Raw genomic sequence first — 23,290 nt, forward strand, 5'->3', positions numbered from 1 at the left:
CCAATGATTCCGCTTTTTCTGTGTATCCCCAGGACAGGCTTGGAAATTACAAAAAGGCAGTGGAGTCAGGACCTCCGATGCCATGGTCTTGGTCCCTTCAAAATGTTAATAGACACTTTAATATTTCCCAATGCTTTAGCCCAAGCCTGTTATAAAGCAAATTCCAGGCTTTATTTAGCAAAGTGGGTAAAAATCTACATACTGCTGAAGGTGATATGTAAAAAATATTTTATTTCAAAAAGAGAGAAGGGGATCTGATGAAGCAAAACTCTATTTTTAATTTTCTGTATAAAATATTCATGAAGTCATTTTGCTACCCATGAAATCACGCACTGGACCTCTCAGTTAATTGATTGCAAACTAATGATCACTCCATGGGCGAATATGGCCTCTACGAGTACTCTGTTGAAAATGAAATCCTGGCCATAAAAGCGTCACTAACCAGAGCTGTTCGAACCAGGTGTTAAATTTCCCAGTTCCTTACAAACAGGTTAGGGCATCTGCTCTTGCTTCCGGTTGTTGGACACGTACAGTGTACACATTTTCAACATTTTCAAAAATTGTAATTGCACAAAAAGCACAAAGAAACTCATTAGCCATAATGCAAGTAACGAGTTTTGCACATGGTGCTACCGCAAACCTTTCCATATCGTATTTCCACCATGCAAAGTTTCAAATCCTACTCATCTAATGAAATTGCAGACGTGATATTCCACAGATACAATTCCCCTCATGCCCCTGGCCATTGCCTTTGTGCCCTGTGAAATATTACAGTGTTATTGCCCTCACAGAGGTGCCCTTTGCTATAAGGACAGAATGCCTCGTCCTTCCCAAGAACAAAGTATTAGCCCTTAAATACGCATCAAAGAATCTTTTCTTCTTCTTTAAATGTCATGTCAAAGTTCAACAAGGTCATGATATTATGACCTTGACACATGTATGACCTTTATGCAATTATGATTTTTTTTTTTTGCAATAAGGCCATACAAGTAATCAAACATGTATGACACAATTTATGCTCTGAGATTTAATTTAAAAAAAGAAAGTTTCCTCACCATTATCACAAATGGGTAGAGACTTGGAAGTTTTCAGTAATAAAAAAAGAAAGATTTTGTTTGATTGATTTCACTGTTGTGGTGCGAGAACTAACTACAGTCAACACTTTTTGAAACAGCATTGTTATAAAGAGGTTCTGCTAGTAATAAAGTACACATTCTCAAATCTCTTTGTTTTGCTTTCTTCTTCTAACAATGTCCTGTTATAAAAGAGGCAAGCTGGCCATAGTCCCAGCGATCTCGTTATAATGAGAGTCAACTGGACTTCACCTTTGCCATTTGAAACCTCACTAGTAAAGCGTCAGTCTCTAGTTAATAAACAATCCAATTCATGTAGATATTAACTCCTAAAATCAAATCACACCTCGGCCTGTTTTTCCCCTTTTTTCTCTTATTTTGCTTGGGGAGGAAAGAAGGAGCTTCAAGCATCGATATTTGTGTTTGTACCAGTGAGTTTTCATATAAATAGCTCAGAAAATCAATATGATATGAGATGGAATTACTTTTAGAAATTTACATTTGAGCCTATAGTCTATAATAAGTTTAACCTTCTCTACAGTTGATTTTTTATCTATGCCTAACTTTACAAAAAATATTTTAGTAATACACATTCTATTTTGTACCGTTTGCCAAACTCTTGCTCCATTTTGAGTTTCATAATTGTGTACATTTTCCTGTGAATTGTCACAAAATATTATAATTATTATACTATAGTATTGAATTGTTTATACACTAGGCAACTGGACTTACTATTTTTGTGACTGACAACAGTTTCACACCCTGTCCTGGATAGGGTGTGAAACTAAAAATTTCAAACATTAAAATATATATATATATTTGTTTAAATATTAGGGTGACACTTCCATACTCTAATTGGATGCAGCTCTAATTTGGTGGGACTATAACAAAAAAAAGTTTTTTCAGCAAACATTTTTCATCTCATCAGTATCAGCATGTATAAATATACTGTGTGATATTATTTTGTTTAATACGACACTAGCTAATGAATGTCCACCACCCTGTTACAATACGTTTCCCAACCTTCGACCTTGCCAAATTTATTATTCTGTTTCTGTAGTTCAATAAATTACTTGGCAAGTAGATACACACATGGTGTTACCGCAAACCAAATATACATTGATACCCCACCATGCAATGCCTCAAATCCTAGATACTTCCAGTTCCCAGCCCAATTTATTGAATAGCTACGAATGTAACTTGACATTTGCTGGGTTATGAGGACGAACACAACTTTAAGCAAAGCTGCAGGCAAGTATAATGCTAAGAATTGTTTACACTTGTCAATTATCTCCTATTGTTTTAGTTGTTTTCTTTTACCTTCAGGAAGACAATGGGCAAACAATACCAAAAGGAGAGCAATATTTAATTAGCACAGAGCCCCTTTGGACACAGCTTGCGATATTATTTGGTTGTCGTGCTGTGGAGAAGTACTTAATCTGTAGTCCCAACGAGCATACCAATGACTCTATACTCGGAGTTGAGTTTTTGACGTTATGGTTACTATGGCAAAGACACATGGGGGATCGGTTTAATGCCGGGATGGCAAAAACAAACATCTGACTCTGAGCCGGATTCATTTAGTAAGATTATTCACTGTGCTTGGTTTTTTCTCTTCATTTTTGTGGTTTTTAAGTTCCTGTCTGTAGGGCACAATTTGTAATTAAAACTTTGGTCCAAGTATTATTATCATCAGTGTGAAAGGACTTATAAAGAATTAAGGTAACGAAAAGATACTCACTTTTGAAAAAAAGATTTCCTGTAAGGATGGCCTAACCTAAAAGCTAAGACAAAATTTGAACAAGTTTTATCACAGCAAACTGACAAAAAGCATTGTGGACATTGTGTTTTTTGTCCTACAAAAAGTGCATACACCCTTTAACTGAACAAGGTGTTTTACCAAACATTAAAAACCCCACGGAAAGAAACCGTTTCCTGACCAATAAAAAGGGCTGGCCTACCCCTGAGCTCCACAACAACAACATTCTACATGTAACATGTAAAAACCTCCGGAAGTTTAAATCACACAAACTTTGAATTTAATATGAAGAATTATTTACGCTTGATTGAATGAATGGGTAAATGTAACAATGTGCGGGCGTACACTTTAAAGAGAAATTACAAGGTTTAACTCCATCCTGATTACAAAAACTAGTTCCAACCACTTCATCATTCTCTACTTTCTACCCGTCTACAAACAGTAGAACAAAAATACTACAAAACACACCAATTTGGGGAAGGCTACAATCTGGCCAAAATGCTTGGGCCACCCAAGCATTAATAAATAGGCTAATTAATAATAGTTTTACTGATTTATCTGTGGGCAGAACAAATTCAGAAATCAGATGAAAGTATAAAGACTAGCATGCATGTCTTATACTAGTTAAATCTACGTTCTCTTTACCAAAAACCTAAATTCCTACAAACCTATTTATATATCATTTACCCATTGATGAAAAATGAGCAACGAGTAGCAGATCTCAGAACAAATATTAACTTCATTAACATGGGTCTGGTACCTGCGCTTGTAATAGTGAATTCTTCTCCTGATCTTCATCTATGCCTACACTGGCTGGTTGCCTGCCCCTGTCTATCCTCATATCCTGAAGCTTCTTCCTACCTGTAAACCTGGCTTGTATCTAGAACAACAGTAGGGTAAAACTAGCCCTGTTAGAATTAATGTTAATAGTAGTTGCTTCTTATATAGCCTCAGTCACGCTCAAGGTGTCTAACATAGATTTTCCTGCAAGATGAGTGGGGCTTTGTTTGAGTCATGAGACCTACCTTTTTTTACATAGCACCATGAATAGGTTTACAAGGTGTTTTTGCACAATTTACAGCCAATCACCCCAAGAACAATAGGGCGCGCCCCTGCTCATTTCGATAAGTGGACTGGGTTCTTTTATGTACAATACACAACACACAGGACCAACAGCTTTATGACCCATCCAAAGGGAAAAGCATCATGGTTAAGTGTCTTGCTTTAGGTCACAGGTGTCACGACTGAGACTTGAACACACACTCAGCTGACCAGAAACACCAGAGTTTTAATTCGGTGCTCTTAACCGCCAGGCCATGACACGCCACAATTTTATGCTAATCAACCAATGTATATGACTTGTTTTAAATTGTTATAAAACTTGCCTGACTTGTTTTTACAGGCAAGCAACTGCCCGTTGAAAAAGAAAGAGGAACATTTTCAAAGGCACAATGCAAGTGCGGAGCATGGCAGCCGAAACGCCACGGGACATGAGACCCACAATGGTACCCTAGAAAATGTTGAGGTTTATTATGCTCTAAGGTGCATTGTTAGCATGTACTAGGCTTATTTTACATTATTGTAGGTGTACATTGTTGTTACCAGGCATATACTACGTAAATTTTGTTAATTTTTTTCTTCTTAGCACCGATCATTTTTTTTTACATTGTGGAATTCCGCGGAAACGCAGAAGACTTACATGCCTGTGTTTAAAGCATTGGCTGGAGGCTCAGCTATCAAGATGCTACCAATAACGCCAAGCTTACTTTGTGTTATGTGTTTGCGTTTACTGTGCCCAATTTCCTAATTGCTGTTGAAATGTGTTTGCTTGACCATACATGTAGCTACACAGGATTCTTTGTGTATTCTTGTATAAAAGGTTAAAGATTCAAATAGCGACTTAATTAAATGTGTATTCTTGACCTTGAGTATGCTTGTATAGATTCGTAATTGCCTGTGCTTAACCATATAGCTACATATGATGCCTTAAGTATGCTTTTAGATTTGTAGTGAATTAAAATGTGTACGCTTGATCACAGCTACATACAGATGCCACTCAGTTCAGATGGCAATCATAAAATGACCTAAAAGTATATAAAAATTAAAAATTATTCATAATAAAAAAAAACTAGTTACTGATAATTCAAGTTATATGTAAAACAATGGTGTTACTAACTGTAAATACATTTCATGTTTGTTTTATAAATAAACCTGTACACTAATACGTACACGTTTCACAAACATAACAAACTTACAAATTAACAAATGCATGTTAACGAGCAGCTTTAATGTTACTAAGGCAAACTGATCAGTGGCATGGTTTAGAATAGTTTATGTTAATTAACATGATTAGTAGAGGCCTATTACATACACATTGACAATATGTAACAGGCAGGTTAATGCATGGTGAACATTCTATGTGTAATGTTCAGAAATATACACCCTAAATGTTTGTCTGTCCACAGGTTAGCGAACTAAAGCACCTCGCTTAACCGTATACCTAAATGCTGTCTTTAAATTGCTGCTTACTATTGAACCAATGTGTACCTATATATCATACCTCATACTATTATTGCTTTTGTAATTTCGAAATAAATGTGCATTATTGTATTGCATGACAACATTGCAATAAATGTTACTGAGTGGAAAAAAAAAAAAGAAAAAAAAAGGGTAGCAGTCACACCTCTAGGGATGTGATAGGCCGTTTGAAAAAAAAACCCATGAACTATGAGCGCAAAGCACAAAAGCTTGAAATGCGAAAGCTCACGAGTGCGAAGTCTGCTTAACATACATTTAAATGTGGTTTTGAAATCCCAACTCTGCAATCTGGGGTGTTCCATTTGGTTTTATCTTCACTTTCTTATTAATTTGATCTATGTTATAAAAAAATAAAAAATCATTTATTTTATTATCTTTGTATTTTTAGGGGATGTTAAAAAAACCAGCGGATTTCCAGATAAAAACAAAGAAATCACATCCTTGCACCTCTCACATCCACACTACTGTAGAAGCAAAGTATATAAATTATGCCACGAGTCACTGGTTTATTATACCATCTTCTTTAAAACCTACACAGAAATTGATTACAGATCACACTCTTCTACTTCAAAAATCATCGTCCACAAAACGAAAGGCATCTGAAAACAGAAGGAGCAGCTGATGCACAGTTAGTGGCTGCTTTACTTTCAAGTAAAAGTGATGAAACACTGTACATGTACATGTACATGTACAGTGTAAAGAGAGAGTAAAATTGGAAGTCCTTTCATCCATTCTTCCTCCATGTTTCATCCAATAAGGTCAGGATCAAATTTCCTGGTTCTGCTTACTACGGATTTCTGGTAAAGCCTTAGTCCGTAAGCACAAAATTCCACAGTAAGCATAGCCATGAAATCGTGCCCGGTTCTTTTAAAGACACTGGACACTATAAAAACCAGTCTTCTCACTTGGTGTATCTCAACATATGCATAAAATAACAAATTTGTGAAACTTTGAGCTCGATTGGTCATCGGAGTTGCGAGATAGCTATGAAAGAAAAAAACACCCTTGTCACACGAAGTTGTGTGCTTTCAGATGCTTGATTTCGAGACCAAAAATTCTAAACTTGAGGTCTTGAAATAAAATTCGTGGAAAATTACTTCTTTCTCGAAAACTACTCCACTTCAAAGGGAGCCGTTTCTCACAATGTTTTATACCATCAACAGCTCCCCATTACTCCCCATTAATCGTTACCAAGAAAGGTTTTATGCTAATAATTATTTTGAGTAATTACCAATAGTGTACATTGCCTTTAACAGATTCAATATAATAAACCTGTCATAAGAATGTCAAATAAGCTGCGACAAAATAAATTTATTGTTATGACATCTGTGCCAATTGTCTTCTAACCATTCTAATCACATACAGTAGTTAGTAAGTTCAGGATGCCCTTTCTGTTTAAAATAGAATGTGGCTTTATGAACGTACTGTAGCAATAGAAAAAATTGCAGTGGTGGTACATTTTGAAATGTACAAAACACTGAGCAAGCAGATCATTCACAATGGTCATGGCATACAAGAAATAACTACGGCAACAATTATAAGAAAGCAACGAACATGCAGTTTAAATGATTTGTTTACATGATGATAAAGAACAAACACTCTAATATGTTAGTGGGTTGTCGCTATAGAATGGATTACTACATATACTGTACATGTACAAACAGGTGTAGTTATAGCTTTCAAAAATGCCAAAAGATACTAAATACAGTGCACTTTTTAATAAGTCATGCAATATTAAAAGCGAAGAAGCGAAATCAGTTAGTGCATTGAGTGGAAAGTAACTATTTCCGCTGACAGGTCTGAAGGTAATTCAATTTAATAAACATGGTTAGTAAAATGCAGGGTTTATTCATGAAGATACACAAAATAAACGCAAATACAATTAAACATAAAAATGTTAATGGTTCCCCTCTGCTATTTACAAGACAATTCTTAATTTCTCAATTTGGATTTTTTTTGGTGCTAAAATAATTCTTTTTAACAATATTGGGAAGACCAGCAAAAAAACAAGTTGTAATAGAAGAATTAATGAAAGGAAAAAATAAAATAAAAAAAAATAAGATAAAAGGAAAACAGAAATGAAATAAAAACATAAAATCAATATATCTCAAAATTGTGAAAAAAGGAAATGAAGTATAATCAAAGAACCACTCACACGTTAATTGTGGAATAAAAGGTGGAAAAAAGTGAGAAAAAAACAGAAAAAGATAAGGTGAATGATGACGCAATACAGATGAGTGAAAAATAATTCCGCCATTAGAAATGCACTGCAGGGTTCTCCCGAGGTTTTTTTGTCAAAACTGGGGCAATGTGAACCCAAAGTTTTGGACATTTAGATGGCTGAAGCGCGCTGAAGTGAAACAAGGTCTTTGGAATGTTTTCTTCTTGGTGTTTATATTGGTTTTAAAAGCCCTTGCACCCATTTCAGACAGGTGCTCCAGAGTCGCAATGAACCAAATTCTGAATGAAGTACAATGTACAGAGTTTGACATGACGTCTGAAACAGTACAGGAGCGACTGGACGCGCTGCAAGTCGAAAGATCGACTGTTGCAGTTGTTCGGAACAACTCGAGTCACTCCTACTCTATTTGGTTTGTCGCGTCTGTCTGAAACGGGTGGTATTGTGCTATCTGGAGCATTCCATATGAAAAATTTTCTTAATGTTTCGGACGAAGTTTGCGCATATCAGCATGCAGTTTGTGTGTATCGGCCCAATCCACTAGCTGCGCATGGCGAGAACCCTGCACTGTTATAAACTGAAATGAAGCAATATTATGACTGTGAGGTGAGCAACTTAAGATTACACCAGTCATCTTAGTTCAGTTATTGTTATTATTATTATTATCTTTTTACAAAGTTTATGTTAGGAAATGAGGTGAAACTGTTGCCTGAAATTCACCATTGTTTGTCCTTGAACATAGTTATAATAATGTGTTTTTAGGAATCTTGCTCACATGGCCCAACTACACCTTTACTGAAACATTCTAAGGTCCGTTTCTAAATGGAATAACTTCAGCATTGGCTACGGCTGATATGCTAAAAAGACTCATTACTTAACGGTGCAGCAAAATATATGGGCAAGCTGAATATTTTGCTAAAGCTGTTAAAATCTTTTTTTATTGATGGCTAAATGGAATAAGATATCGCAAGCAAAATGTTTTTACACTTCATTATGTTACTTGATAATATTTATTAATAATTTTTGATTGATTGGTTGATATATTATGTTTATTGTATTCTTTTTTCTTTCTTTTTTTGAGTGGGGGGGGGGGGAAAGAGGGGATTGTCCACTTCTTATTGTTTGGCACTATAAATGTACTGCACTTTAATTTTAAATTGACATATTATAGTCAGGTTGCATTGTGATGACATAATAAAGCGTCTAAATCAGCGTAAATGCATCCTTAATTGACTGCACTCTTTGTTTAACTGCCAGTGCGACATGGTAAATTTACACAACACACACTAACAGTTTGGTAATAATACGTGTTTATCGTCTCTCTGGAATGGAGGGATGCGAGCAATCCTTCTATAACGAGATCGCCATGGAGTCGGGGGGGGGGGGGGGGGGGGGGGGGGTAGGCAGGAATTATGACCATCAGATCCATTGATCCAGTCAGGATAATGAGGTTTGTGCTGTGTGGCAAATTGAATAAGCTTTTGTCTGCAATGCTCCAACGGAATCTTAACTGCCTCCAGGTCGAAGGTCAGGCGATTCGTTTTGATTAAGGCATCTCAGCTCTTAAAAATAGGAGCAATGTGAACACATATACCTTATTATCATTACTAGGTAAGTATACATCATTTTCAAGAACGTACATTTTTTTGTATAATGCCAACTCGTTTCTTGAATCAATGTGGGAGAAAAATTCAGCTTGGTTCCGCAATCCACTTTTGGTGTAAGATGAGAACTTGTATTCCAGTAATGAGGCCATGCCCCAATCCACATTGTTATTTTTTTTTCAAGTTTTACATGAAAACTAGTAGTAATATTTTATATAAAGTAATTTGTTTACTATGCGGGTTCACCTCAAACAAAGCTTGGTAAGGGGGCTTCCAAAAAAGATTTGAAGGTATGAATTTAATTTTGTTTTCTTCTTCTTCAGTTGACCTTTTTTCAAGTAACCAATGCTTACATCGCCTGCATGTACATTTATTTTACCCAAGATCTACAATTCAACTTTACTGCTGGAAAAAAGCAACCCCATCATGGAATACACATACCAAATTTCTGTGACAATAATGGTAAATAGCAAATGAAATCAACTGAACTACATGTACGTATAGATCAGTTGAAACAAAACAGAACGCAATCGGGTTTTTTGGAACACAAATGCCAAAACAAAAAGCCAATTAAATAACCAATTCTGTCCAGACTTGTAACTAAAATTCAAGCAACTTAGGTCTCATTTTCAACACAGACACTTTAAAAATAATATCAAAATATACACTTTATAACGCAAACAAATCTGGGATTAGATAAAATTGCATTAACTTCCCAAAACGCAAAACAAACAAAAGAATAATAATAATCCAACAAATTTTTCAATCAGACGGAACAACAACAAAATTATCCACCCCCCCCCAAAAAAACCCAACAACAAACAAACAAATACCAAAAAATTGAACTTCATGCATCATTCCAGCAATCGTGACTCTGTGCAGGCTAGGCGAGACCCCGTGACTCAACGTCGCTGCGACACATAATACCGTCATGGTTGGTAATCGACCCTATTCATGCTGTATACAACACCTGCTATTATGACGGTCCCCCGCACACATGCACAGGGCGAGATCAATACCTTGCCATTACACTCACTGTAATAAGAAAGCTAGTGAGTGTATGCATTCCAAACATAGAATGATGTTATGCACCATTCCGTTTTACTCCTAATTTAATTAATTAATTCGTTTAAATTTGAACTTATAATAATTTTTTCTGCCTCTTTTGATGGGGCACCAGCTGCTTTCACAAAGTGCTATGGTTTGTCCTATCTCGAGTTATAGGACGAGTAACTTAGGTCCTAACTTAGGAGTAATCTGAAAGTTTACATGCTACAATGCAAGGCTAGGACTTGTCCTAAAGTCCTAAGATTAATCCTACTATTAGTTAGGAAGAGTTTGGTGAAATCAACGGCTATGTCGTCATAGGTTTTGCTTTTCAGTTTGCAGTAAACTTTATGTAGCAAGTGTTCAATCAAGTGTAACCTATCGGAATGGTTTTACACTGTGACCATTATCTGATATTGTTCCTGCCAACCGTAATAGTAATGAGATATAATTTTTTTTTAAACTTAACATCTGGTCCATCAATGTATTCATAATTGGTTTTGATCTTTCATGCCAAGAGGTATGCACCATAAACAAGGTCGAGCGGATCCTCTGTATTGAATTCCTGCCTTGTTCCCACTCGACCGTGTCATGAAACCCAAACCACAAAGCACCCCCTCAAAAAAATCCAAAATATAATGCTTTTCTAGAAAAGCATTCTGAATTAACTAAGACCAGGGCCCAATTTCATAGAGCTGCTAAGCACACAAATTTGTTTAGCACGACATTTCTTCCATGATAAAAACAGGATTGCCAACCCAATTTCCATTTGTTGTATGTTGCTTCTTACTGATATTCAGCTGGTGTATGGTTCTCCTGAAAGTAACGTGGAAGTTTGGTCGGCATTCCTGTTTTTATTAAGGGAGAAATTTCATGCTAAGCAAATTTTTGTGCTTAGCAGCGCTATGAAATTGGGCCCATTCTTCTGAATGTATTGTATGTACATGTATCTAAGTATTCCCTGCCCGACACAAAAATAACTGAAGTCACGAATCAGTGATGATAAAACTCCCCAAGTTCTTTATATTTTGTCAATCCATTTTCCACTAATTTCAGGCATGACGCAAATTTAAAATGTTCATTTGAGTTTCAAATCTCGACAATTGCTTTGTGGAAATTTACTCCAAAGTTCTGACAGGAAAAGATTGAAGGCAGCCTCCGGTCGAATTTCTACCCATCGTCTTCAGATGCCGTGGAAATAAATAATTGCGCATCGGGAATTTATAAAATTGTCACTGTGTAGAGTAATTTTGATCAGGCATAGAATTCGTGCCTCGCACAAAATGCGGCAAACAATAATTTGAAAAAAATAAAATAATCTAATTAACAGAACTTTAACGACAATTTTCATGGGAATATCCACTAACCTTATTCAATGAGAATGCGACCAAACAATTCCTTGCATACTGAATAATTTTTCTCCCTCATTTTTCCTAATTGGATGGTTTCAAACAACAAAGCAGTTGATGTTTTGCTATAGTATGCCCATGAACAAAGGTAAGGTATGCATGGAAGATTTTATGAAGGAGTCGCAACGCCTACAGTCTCAGCATCTTAAAGCCAACACGCATCTCGTTTGCCAGTGTGTGCGCGCGCTAGACATCTCTCTGTGGACAATGTCCCTTGTCCCATTGCGCGATTGTGCTTCATCAAAAGAGATATTTCTGCTGAGTAAATATCTTGATGGTTTGAAAATCACAATTTGCCTAAGATGCCAAGCTGAGTTACGATGAAAATCTGTACAAGATTTTAAGTCTTGTTTTCAGTTGGCTGTTTTATGAGTATTTCCAATTGCCTAGCACTAACTTGGACAGGCACCAATCTTTTTACAGTGCTAATTCGTGAAAGTCAAGCACATAAACAGTGCGCATGCCTGAAGAATCGCATGCTCAGCATGTGTGTATTTTTTACGCTCATGTATTGAAAGAGACATCGAACCTTAGAAGTGAGACTTGCTCTAACCTGTCAATTACTTCCCAAATGATGTAAACCATGTTATAATCTCGAATTAAATATTTGTAGCTCCTTTTTTTTATGGGAGAAACTGTTCAACATGCACTATCGGCGTTTTTAAAAAGTGAACTTTCTGAACTATTACCTTCACCCACACATGTCATGGTGAAATACTTGCAGCATGTGTGACCTCAGCAACACCAAGTTTCCACAAACAAAAACATGCATAGTGATTGCGAGCTTATCCTCCCCCTACAGTTCAGCCATTCCATACAAAAAGGCATATTTTGATTTAAACAAAGTGATACAAGCAAATCTACGGTTGAGCTACCATGAAATAGAGTGCCTTTGGCATGAACTCAGTTGACCTCCAACCCACTTCCTTTGATCTCTCCCCCCCCCCCCCCCAAGTGAGTGAATAGATGAATCAAACTTGCATACAATGTCGCTTTAGCAGTGTTTACAATCAAAAGCAGGAGAATGAATGAATTCAGTAAACCATTTATTTTGATTTGGACCCAAATCCTTCAAAAACTGACCTTTTCTTTGTAGGCAGCCCCTAGCATTTGGACACTCTTGAGGTCCACGGCACCTTTCAATCCCTTCTTGCCCTCCTTCTTCTTCCTCTTCTTGCAGCAGCACTTGACGCAGATGCAGCCGCAGCAGCACAGCAGCAAGAGGCCAGCGACGATAGCGATCACGATGATGGCCCACATTGGCACTGAGACAAATCAAATGTATCATTTAGGAACAAAGGAACAAAACCACAACAACGATTCAAACAAAGAATGAAGGCCTACATTGGCACTGAGACAAATCAAATGTATAATTTTTAGGTAAAAAAGAACAAAACCACAACAACACAAACAAAGAACGAAGGCCTACATTGGCACTGAGACAAAACAAAATAATGTATAATTTAGGAACAAAAGAACAAAACCACAATTTGAACAAAAAATTCTCATCATCTTCGTCGTCCTTAGTCTAAAACTCTCTCTTTCTTTCCAAAATTATTTGCAACTTTAGAGGTGAACAAAGCCAGACAATGTTTTATATATGATTCTGGTTCACATGGTAGCGTGTGTAAATTTTTGGAAAAACCCACACATACAACCAATCTTACTCATTTAAAAAGTGTGACACAAACAAGAAACAAATAGTTTAAAACTGGACGGTGCAAACACAACCTGCAAACTTCCACCTATTAATGATCAATTGAAAACCAACACCCAATGGCTGTTTTGAACACAGGCAATGTGAAAATGCTTTTTTGTTTCTCAACTTCTCTGCTCTTCCCTCCTTTTCCCTTCTCATTTCTTTCTGCTCTAATAACATTCTCATTTCAGGAAGTGTTTTGCAACCAGCTGTATGCCGTACACAGTTTGTCGTTATATGACATCCAGTAACCATGGGAACTCTTTTATGCTGTTAATATGTCTTACTTTCTCAAAAAAAATAAAAGGCCAGACCTTCTTTTTTAATACTATTGAGGATCTCACCATGAGGTTGAGAAATGCAAAGAGTGGTCTTCAACACCCAATAAATTGAAGTATCAAGATTTTTGAGCAATGAAGTACAGTGTATGATGCAAGCTCTTCATATAACCACTGTCCATCTCTCTTTTTTATTAAGGTTCTCCTCAAGATTGTATAAGGACTCCTGGGGGATCTCGGGCACAATCTCCCAAAAGAAATCAATGCCTCAAATGGTGTCTACAATTTCATTGTACAGGAAGATGACGTATCTTTTTCACAATCTAGACACACATACAGTACTCTGTTGTTAGTTCACTCTGGGAGCTTTTGTAGGGTGGGTTTTTCTTACTGCGTTTAAACATGATTCATTTGAATTGGTTTGCGTTGAAATAGTATGCATTTTGACACGCGCATCTTAAGCACCCTACATGTACAAGGCAAGCGCGCAAATGTTTTTTAAAAAGCATGCATGAAGAGCAGTCACTTTCGGAGCTATCAGTGTTGATTTGTAGTGCTTCCTTTCCAGGGGTTAAGCCCAGTTAATACTTTTTGCGACTGCTAATGCAATACAAATTTTGACATCACAGCCCTGTTTTCGCTGCGAATGTTACACAGGGTTTGAAATGTGGGCAACTCTTCTGAATTATTCATTGTGAATTTGTGACGTCTAAATTCTTATCGCATTCGCGGGAAGTATGAACCAGGCTTTAGTGACGCGAGGTATTAATACGGCGTGCTGCAAATGCCCTGTGAGGCTGTTCAAGCCCCTCTTGATATTTCAACATTTCACTCAACCATGCTTTTCACTCACAAGGCTAAAACATACACACGAACCACATGCACTTGTAACGTCCACAGTCATGACAGTGCGAATGAGCACCAAGTAAGTTACTCACGTGGTAGTTTATTAAGTTCTTCCATAATTTTGTCTCCAAACTGATTAAGTACAGTGCCACTCTTTCCCCCCTCTGTTACCCCTCCACCACCAGGTGCACTGGTACCTGCCATTGACTCAGCGGCTTGAGCATCCTGAGCCGGCACAGCGGCTGAATCTGTACCCTCCATCAGCTTCCGTAGTATGATGTGCCCAACTTGATCCATGACTGAGGGATGGCTCAACGAGGCTCAGCGTCACTGCCTGAAAATAAAAGAAAACAATACACATTTAAATCGACATATATCAAATGACTTTGTTCCTTCACTCAGACCATAATATTATACGTACTAGTTTCCAGCTTTTTCAGATTTCAAGTTTTGAAAACTTCAAACACGTATGCTGACGAAAAGCCTGGCTACTTGTATCTTGATGTATGTATAGAACAGTATTAACATATTCACTGTACAAACTTTTAAAATGTTTTACGTTGACTGTATACGCATAGTCCAGACATTTCTGCAGCCTTGATGGCCAAAATAATTGCTGTCTTACTCAACTGTATCAAAGCAGAGCCATAAAATTGTGTCTTGATGATCAGTAATTGTAAGACTGTCCTTGCTACATGTACATCTACATGCACATTAAGAGAACGTTTAATACTTCTGTCAAAGTGGTCTTGCTGGCTAGCTTATTGCAACCCAAAGCTATAATATTAATTAAATATCACTTTATCATCCAAGATGAGAAATTTATTTCAGCCTTTTATACATCAAATTCATAAAAATTACCCCAAAAAATATTTTTTTCTCTCCATAAAACAGTACAAAAACACTACCAGCCACAAAAGTCTATAAAAATATATACAATACATAAAAAGCTGGAAGTACATAAGATTGATTTTACAAAAATATTTCAGAAAATCTGATGTTCAAATCTACACATACCAGCCTGCAGAGATTGTTCAGGTATGGATTCAAACTTAACTGTCATACAAATGACAATGTTGAAGAAAGAAAATCTTCAAATATGGACCAGTGAAAAAGATGGGTCATTAAAATGATGATTTAACTGGTTCCACTGATTTGTCACTGAAAAAGGGTAGGAGCGAACCCTGTACTGTACATTGAGTCTGCACTAAATGTCCCAAGGTTACCAGTGATACATTATGCATGGAAATCCTGGCTGATAGGTCAACCACACCTGACTGAAGCTCTGGTGTTTCTGATCAGCAGTGTGGGTTCGAGTCCATGTCTTGATACTGTGCCTTTTTTATCAAGACTCTTAAAGGCAGTGGACACTATTGGTAATTACTCAAAATATCAGCATAAAACCTCACTTGATAATGAGTAATGGGGAGAAGTTGATAGTATAAAACATTGTGAGAAACGGCTCCCTCTGAAGTGACATAATTTTCGAGAAAGAAGTAACTTTCCACGAATTTGATTTCGAGACCTCAAATTTAGAATTTGAGGTCTCGAAATCAAGCAATATGAAAGCACACAACTTCGTGTGACAAGGGTGTTTTTTCTTTCATTATTATCTCGCAACTTTGATGACCGATTGAGCTCAAATTTTCACAGGTTTGTTATTTTATGCATATATGTTGAGACACACCAAGTGAGAAGACTGTCTTTGACAATTACCAATTTAGTGTCTAATGTCTTTAATAACCACATGTTTCGTCATTTGGATGGGACATGTATGCATTAGTCGCGTGTTGAGTTATGCATGTAAAAGAACCCGGTACATTTATTGCTAAGAGAAGGGGTTTGCCCTTGAGTGTTTTCTGGTATGGTTGGCTGCAGATTGTGCAACAGCATCTTGTTATCTGTTACATGGTGCTAGACATGTATAGTGAATGAATGGGTCATATAATTTAGAACGTAGCTCCACCAGCTTAGAAACAATGCCTACGAAGCAAACAAATATTAACTATTATTATTCAACACCTGGATGTACATGTACTTGAACACATTATGACAAATGTACAATGGAAAACCTTGAACCATGTTGCTAAGGTGTGAAGTTTACGACATGTAGTGATCATTGTATTATAATCAATAATCAATAATAACTAGTTTTTAAAGGGCATTTTTTACGGGTATCTCAAAATGCGTGAACTATTATTGTTTAAACAGGTTTGTGAAAAGAAAAAACAAATATGCGATCTATTATTAACCATGTTACAGTATTAATGTACATCACGTAGCACCTAATAATGGGTTAACATGCACGTACAAAGTGCTGCAGAGCATTCAGCAGCCTCTGCCACTAACAACAGGGCAAACCCTTTCTATTTGCGATCAAGTGTTACTGGCTTCTTTTACTGGCATTACACAACACACTGGACCTACATGTCCCGTTCTGCTTAACGTGACATCCGAAAGACATTTCAACAATTTAGTTACAAACACATGTAGGCGTCTTACTTTATGGAAATAAGTGCCATGACTGGGATGCGAACCCACACATATCAGAAACACAAGCATGACAAGGGCTTGAGTCCTGTGCGCTTGAAACTTGGCCACCACTTATGTGGGATTTGAGGCATTGCTTGATGAGGCACTACGGTATGATTATCATAAACATTACAGGTAGCAAACTCTGTTCAATACACCTGACATACTTGTGAAAAAGACCTTAAATTCACTGGTACAACATGTACAGGTACTTTGTGTACCTGTACACATGTAAAGTACCTGTACTTATGTGTCTTATTCAACATAAAATTTATCAATTAATTACAAGTAAACAATAAACAACTGTAAAGTTCTGTCTGTAACCTGTCTGTAAATCAAAACTTTGTAAATAAAATTAAATCAAGTTTCAGGGTTCTCCAAATGATTTTTCAAAAACTGTGGGGCACTCTGCACCTAAATTTGTTTAATTTTAGCCAAATCACACAGAAACACTGCTACGGAATGTTTGTACTTGTATTTTTCTTGGTTTTAAAAGCCCTTCTGTGCAGTCAGGAGCATTTTGTATGGTTTTCTCTCAAGAGGTTTTTTGTGTCGCGAAAAAAAAAAAGAAAAAAAACGCAGTTTGCATTTTGGGAAAAGTTCTTGTAATCTATGTTTGCAATTCCCTAGCTTACATTGCATCATGGGGTGAACCCTGAGTTTGGTTCTTACAATTACAGATGTGAGAGATTTCGGACAGCTTCCTTGAGTTACTGGCAACGCAAATTGTCAAAAACTTCAGTCATGCTAATAAGTGTAATGACGAAACCATTTAACATGCAAGCTCGCTAAAATAAATAATTGTATGATGAAGGAGTATTTTTTGCAAAATTTGTGATTTTCGACGAAACGGCTATGATTTGTACGACTTGTACTAAGAAATACACCGTACTACAATGGTTCCTAACATTACACTGTACCTTGTAGTTTGTAATAGAGACTATGTAAATGATGTTACACAAAATGGTCAGTATTTTAACCATACTCCCTGGAACATTTTTAAACAACCACATTAAAAGGCCTATAATACCAATGTTTTTGTGGCCCCACATCATGTATATAAAAATCTGCAACAAATTTGCGTCGCGGAAACAATATAATCCAAGATGAAAACTCATCAATACAGTGATGATAACATCCTCCTTTACTTTTGTACAACACTCACCAAATATGATTAGTTAAGAATCCAACAGATCAGAATTATATCAAACAGCTGGCAAATAACTCCCTAGAAATCGATCCGCATCGAGAACACAAAAAAAAAAATGCCTTCAGAAGTGTCTTATTTCCATGGGAACCAGCCGAGGATAACCGCCTCCACATCCAACCGACGACGCCTGCAAAGAGAGGAGATCCCCCCCTTGGTCTCAGTAGCCAGCTATTCCTCCATCCACCTACCCGACCGACAACCACGTCAAACGATACACACAGACGGAATAATATTCAGGGTTGATTTTATGCACGGCTAAACGCGAACGCAGCCTCGTTGCTTGTTAATATTGGGTACTGCTACGGCTTCCTGACGTTGGAGTAAATAACCAAATTTGCCTGGCTCATCAAATTGTATGACGTAGACAGTTCCTCATTTAAAGCACAAACAGGCGTCGCAATACTATGCAAAATGCCTCACTGGCTCAGATGCAGACTTGTATTGCTTGACTCTGCAGAACACTGCACTGCAATCTGACATTTCAGAGGTAATATCATGGCCCTCACACGAACACTGAACGCTTAGCATACGATAATTTATTTTTCCAATAATTTAATATGTTTAAGACTGGAGGGGAGAGTCCATTCGATAAAAAGGGATGGCCGTGTATGTGAGATGAAAAGCAATTGCAGGCAATAACCATATGCACACATGGAGGCATTACCTTAAATAATTAATGCTCTTGCCCGCTAAAGCTGGTGAATCAATGCGTAATACTGAATGACTGAGCAATGTGGTTGTACTGTGTAATGTAATCACTATGGATTTAATGTGTGCAGTTACTCTTCTTTTTACTTTGGGCATACTGTACATGTAACACGGTACACCATCATACTACATGTATGTTTGTACACACATAATAATTAAATGCCGGATATTATTGCAAGCATACAATTGACATGTAGACTGCATACATTTTAAATGTTGTATATCATGGAGGTATAATCCTACCTCCATGTGTATATATAGCACATTGCCTCTAAACAGGTTAATAGAAGAATACCTAATGTATAAATTATCCTGACGATGACTAGAGCAAGCTAGTCAAAACGACAGTGCAGTTATTAACGATCCTTTAAAGCTGAAGTAGTAGTCCCAGCCAATTTTCTTTACCTGTTCCACCCAGTTAGTATAGTTAAAAAGCAGGACAGTTTTTTTCAGAACTTAGAAGTCTCCCGAACGATCGAATACGTTTTAGTGCTAAAATAATTGTTGTGACTTGTTATGCTCATTTTTCAAAAGCTACAGCACCTCAGTAAATAATAATTCTACTATCATTATCTTCAAACCGTGTAATTTTAATGTAAATCTGTGAACAAATGGACATTGTGTTTTGTGTCAATACAAAACAATACAATACAATAATCTTTATTAGATCCCAAAAAGGGTAATTCAAATGCTCGCATACAGTAAAAACATTGACACATTAAAAACATTACAAAACAGACAATGGCTATATACAATTACAAGAAAGAAAATTGTCATACAAAAAGTACCCAGACCCTTTAAGCAGCTCCGTGAAACTTGGCCTCAGTTCTCATTGATTTTAGATGAACGTAGTTACTTTCAGTAATTGTAATGGGTTCATTTTTTGCTCTAGAACGTTTGGGTCTTAATGGGCTTAAATTCCACTTGAATAGCCTTTGAATATTTTTCCTACTGAGTTTAAAAGCACTAGTACATGTACATGTACAATGCTTATCACACAATGGTACAAAGATAAAAATCAACATATAATGTTCTTTATCTCCGCTGCAGTTATTACATCAATTGAAAAAGTTAATTCTGACATTGACAATCTTCTTGTGTGCACAATGGCCAGCAGTGAGCAGCTGGCATTTGTGCACTAAGTAGTAAATGTTTACCAAAACATGACAAGCCTGTTTAATTAATTGTGTTGAATTTAAACATGGAAATTATATGTAAACAAACTTTATTTTAACATTTAAATTTTCAGAAAATTGTTATTTCTCACAGCACCAAAGTGCTACATTACTAATACTATCATGTTGACTTTTCATGTTGAATTATGAACTGTACATTGATAATTCATCTTTGATCTAGATTCTGTAATATAATTCAGAGAAAAAATGTGTACGAAGGAAAACCAAGAAAAGAAAGTTCATCATTTTGTTTGTTCGCCCTAGGTTTTTCAAGACGATGCGGGCATTCTGGACCCAAACCTCAAAAGTTTTTTCAGAATTGAAACAAGGTCCTCAGATAATGTTTTTACTGGATGCTTACAGAATGTTTGGTTTTAAAAAAACTATTGTGCATATCTGGAGCATTATATATTGTTTAAAGGGTTTATATACTTTTTGTAGGACAAAAAAACACAATGTTTACAGATTTTTTTTTTTTACACTAAACTTACACAGTTTGAAGATAATGATAGTAGAAAGCTTCCCTGAAAATACTACTTGCTGAGGTGCTGTAGTTTTTGAGAAATGAGTAAAACAATGTCATGAAAATAATTTTTGTCTCAGTGATCATGAGACAAAAATTATTTTACCATGTAAAAACATATTTTCATGACATTTTTTTAGTCATTTCTCAAAAACTACAGCACCTCAGCAACTAATATTTTAAGGTACGCTTACTACTATCATTATCTCCAAACGGTGCAAGTTTAATGTAAATCTGTGGACATAGTGTTTTGTGTCACAAAAAGTACCCAAATGCTTTAAACTTGAAACTTTACTGACTTTGGTCTTAAATCTATACATAAACAACAACAAATATGAAAAGAACGATTTTCTTGCTTGTGCAATCTGGGCATCTCAGCCCGATACGCTAGCTTAGTGCATGGGGAGAATACTTTGTATTCAATTACTGTCACGTTTAAGTCTTACAAAAGCATCATATAGACCTATTTTTCAAAAGCTCATAAGAAATTACTCCGTGCTAAAATGTATCTTGGCGCCTACATAATGTACCTTTGCGTACACAAAATACATTCTGGCTGTTTTGACTTTTAAAAGAGAGATGTTCTTTTCACATTGTAATTGTGCGCGTAATTTAAGTGCAATTTTAGTGGTTTTTCCACTGACACAACGATTGTACTCTTCCATAATCAAACACTGCACCATTCAATAAGTATTTTAACTAAAAGAACCACCACTCAACTCAACCTATCTTTGATCACGATGAGATGAGAGATCCCAATGCCTAGATCTGCCTGGCAGTGCCCAACGGCGCTGCAATATATTCTCGCTGTATTGACACACGGCTCACCAGATTGCAATATCACAGCGGCGGCTTGCAATGACGTCAACGAATCCACTCCAACCAAGGTTCAACAGAGGAGGGTTAGCCATAAATTACAAGATGACATAATTGGCATTATTCATTATATATTAGCTATGAAGCATAATGAGTATGTTAATCAGTGGAGGGAACAGGGAAGCTCCCACTGTTTTGAAATTGCACTGTTGTACATTACCAACATAACATTAACATATTAATTTATTCTGTGTACGTACTAGACAAAATTGAATGTACAATGTACAAAATGTACTGAATGCATTGGATTAAAGCCATTATACACTTTCAGAACAGAAAAAAAAAAAGTTCACACATTTACAAATAACTTACAAAGTTTACAGAAGGTAATGGTAAAAGACTTCTCTTGAAATATTATTCCATGAAATGCTTTATTTTTTGAGAAAACATTAAAACAAGTATCAATTCTCGACATTGAGAATTACGGATTATAGTAAAGGAACACGTTGCCTTGGATCGGTCGAGTTGGTCCTTGAAAAGCGTTCTGTAACCGATTGTTATAAAATTGTTATGGTTAGAAAGATGTTGTAAAAGTAGAATACAATGATCTACACAAATATGCCTCGAAATTGTGTGGTTTTCTTTTTACCTCGTCGACTAACACAGTCAGCCATTTATTGGAGTCAAATTTTTTGACTCCCATAAATGGCCGGCCGTGTTAGTTCGCAACATAAAATAAAAACCGTGCATTTTTTAGTGATACTTTTGTGGATCATTATATTCTACTTTTAAAACATCTTTCTAACCATATGCATTTCATAACAAACGGTTTCAAAACACTTTGTGATGACCAACTCGTCCGATCCAAGGCAACGTGTTCCTGTAAACACATGTCATGACACGGCGAAACGTGTGGAAGCAAGGGTGGGTTTTCCCGTTATTTTCTCCCGACTCCGATGACCGATTGAGCCTAAATTTTCACAGGTTTGTTATTTTATATAGAAGTTGTGATACACGAAGTGTGGGCCTTCGACATTACTGTTTACCGAAAGTGTCCAATGGCTTTAAATTACATTAACAATATGATAAAAACTTGTACATATTACAACTTTGCTAAACAATCACTGTTAGAGTCAAATGACATTTAAATAATAATAATATTAATAAAAATAATAGCGGCTTCTTATACAGCGTGCATATCCTTCACTCAAGGACGCTTAAAGCGCTTTTAACATACAGTTTTTCCTACAAGTTCAGTATTGGCTACATTCGAATCTCTACTCCTCATATACATCATGTAATGGTTAACTAAGTTTTGTTGGGCAAGTACATATGCAGCCAATCAAACCGGAGAATGACCCTGCCGAAAAAATGCATCATGTGAAACTATTTCGTCTAAAGACAGTTCCATGCAAACGTTTTTCACGTTGAAATTCTTTTGAATCCATTAACCTCTCTAAAACCCCATTCCTTTGAACGGAATTAAAATATCTCACATTACATTATTGTACTTTTTCTCCAACAAGAGTATGGAATAAACATATTAAATTGAATTGAATTGACCTACATTTTTATCTAATAGATGTTAAGAGGGGATTCGAACTGCCTCTAGTTACCGAGCAACCTCGGTAGTCTAGTTGGTAAGACACTGCCCTAGAATTGCAAGGGTTGTGGGTTTGAATCCCACCCGAGTAACATGCCTGTGGTATTTGTTCACAGGACTCAGGAAAGTACTGAGTATACTGTGCTAACACAAACACACATCGGTGTATGGGAAAAAGAAAAGAAAAAAATAATAATAATAATAATAATAAATAAAATACAAATTAATACATTTTATCAGCAACAGCAGTGATCGCCACCCTGAGCAGAAACACCAACATTTTTACCATTA

The 23,290-nt window shown here is 36.4% G+C and overlaps 1 protein-coding gene across 5 annotated transcripts in view; it reads right to left on the reverse strand.

Annotated features, from left to right (window-relative positions):
• The window catches only part of LOC139939439 (synaptotagmin-1-like), a 42,610-nt gene that overhangs the window by 17,224 nt on the left and 2,096 nt on the right, over window positions 1-23,290 (reverse strand). For 2 of the 5 annotated variants that reach the window (XM_071935359.1, XM_071935358.1), the window contains exons 2-3: window positions 14,525-14,766; window positions 12,693-12,874 (exon numbers count right to left, since the gene is read on the reverse strand). In XM_071935359.1, coding sequence (XP_071791460.1) covers window positions 12,693-12,874; window positions 14,525-14,729 — 387 coding nt within the window. In that variant the 5' untranslated portion in view covers window positions 14,730-14,766. Of the gene's footprint in view, window positions 1-3,592; window positions 3,713-12,692; window positions 12,875-14,524; window positions 14,767-18,129; window positions 18,623-23,290 lie in introns of those variants that run through there. The other 3 variants (XM_071935356.1, XM_071935357.1, XM_071935355.1) reach the window with 3 other exon arrangements.

Source organism: Asterias amurensis, chromosome 7, assembly GCF_032118995.1.
Source record: "Asterias amurensis chromosome 7, ASM3211899v1".
NCBI classification, from domain to species: domain Eukaryota; kingdom Metazoa; phylum Echinodermata; class Asteroidea; order Forcipulatida; family Asteriidae; genus Asterias; species Asterias amurensis.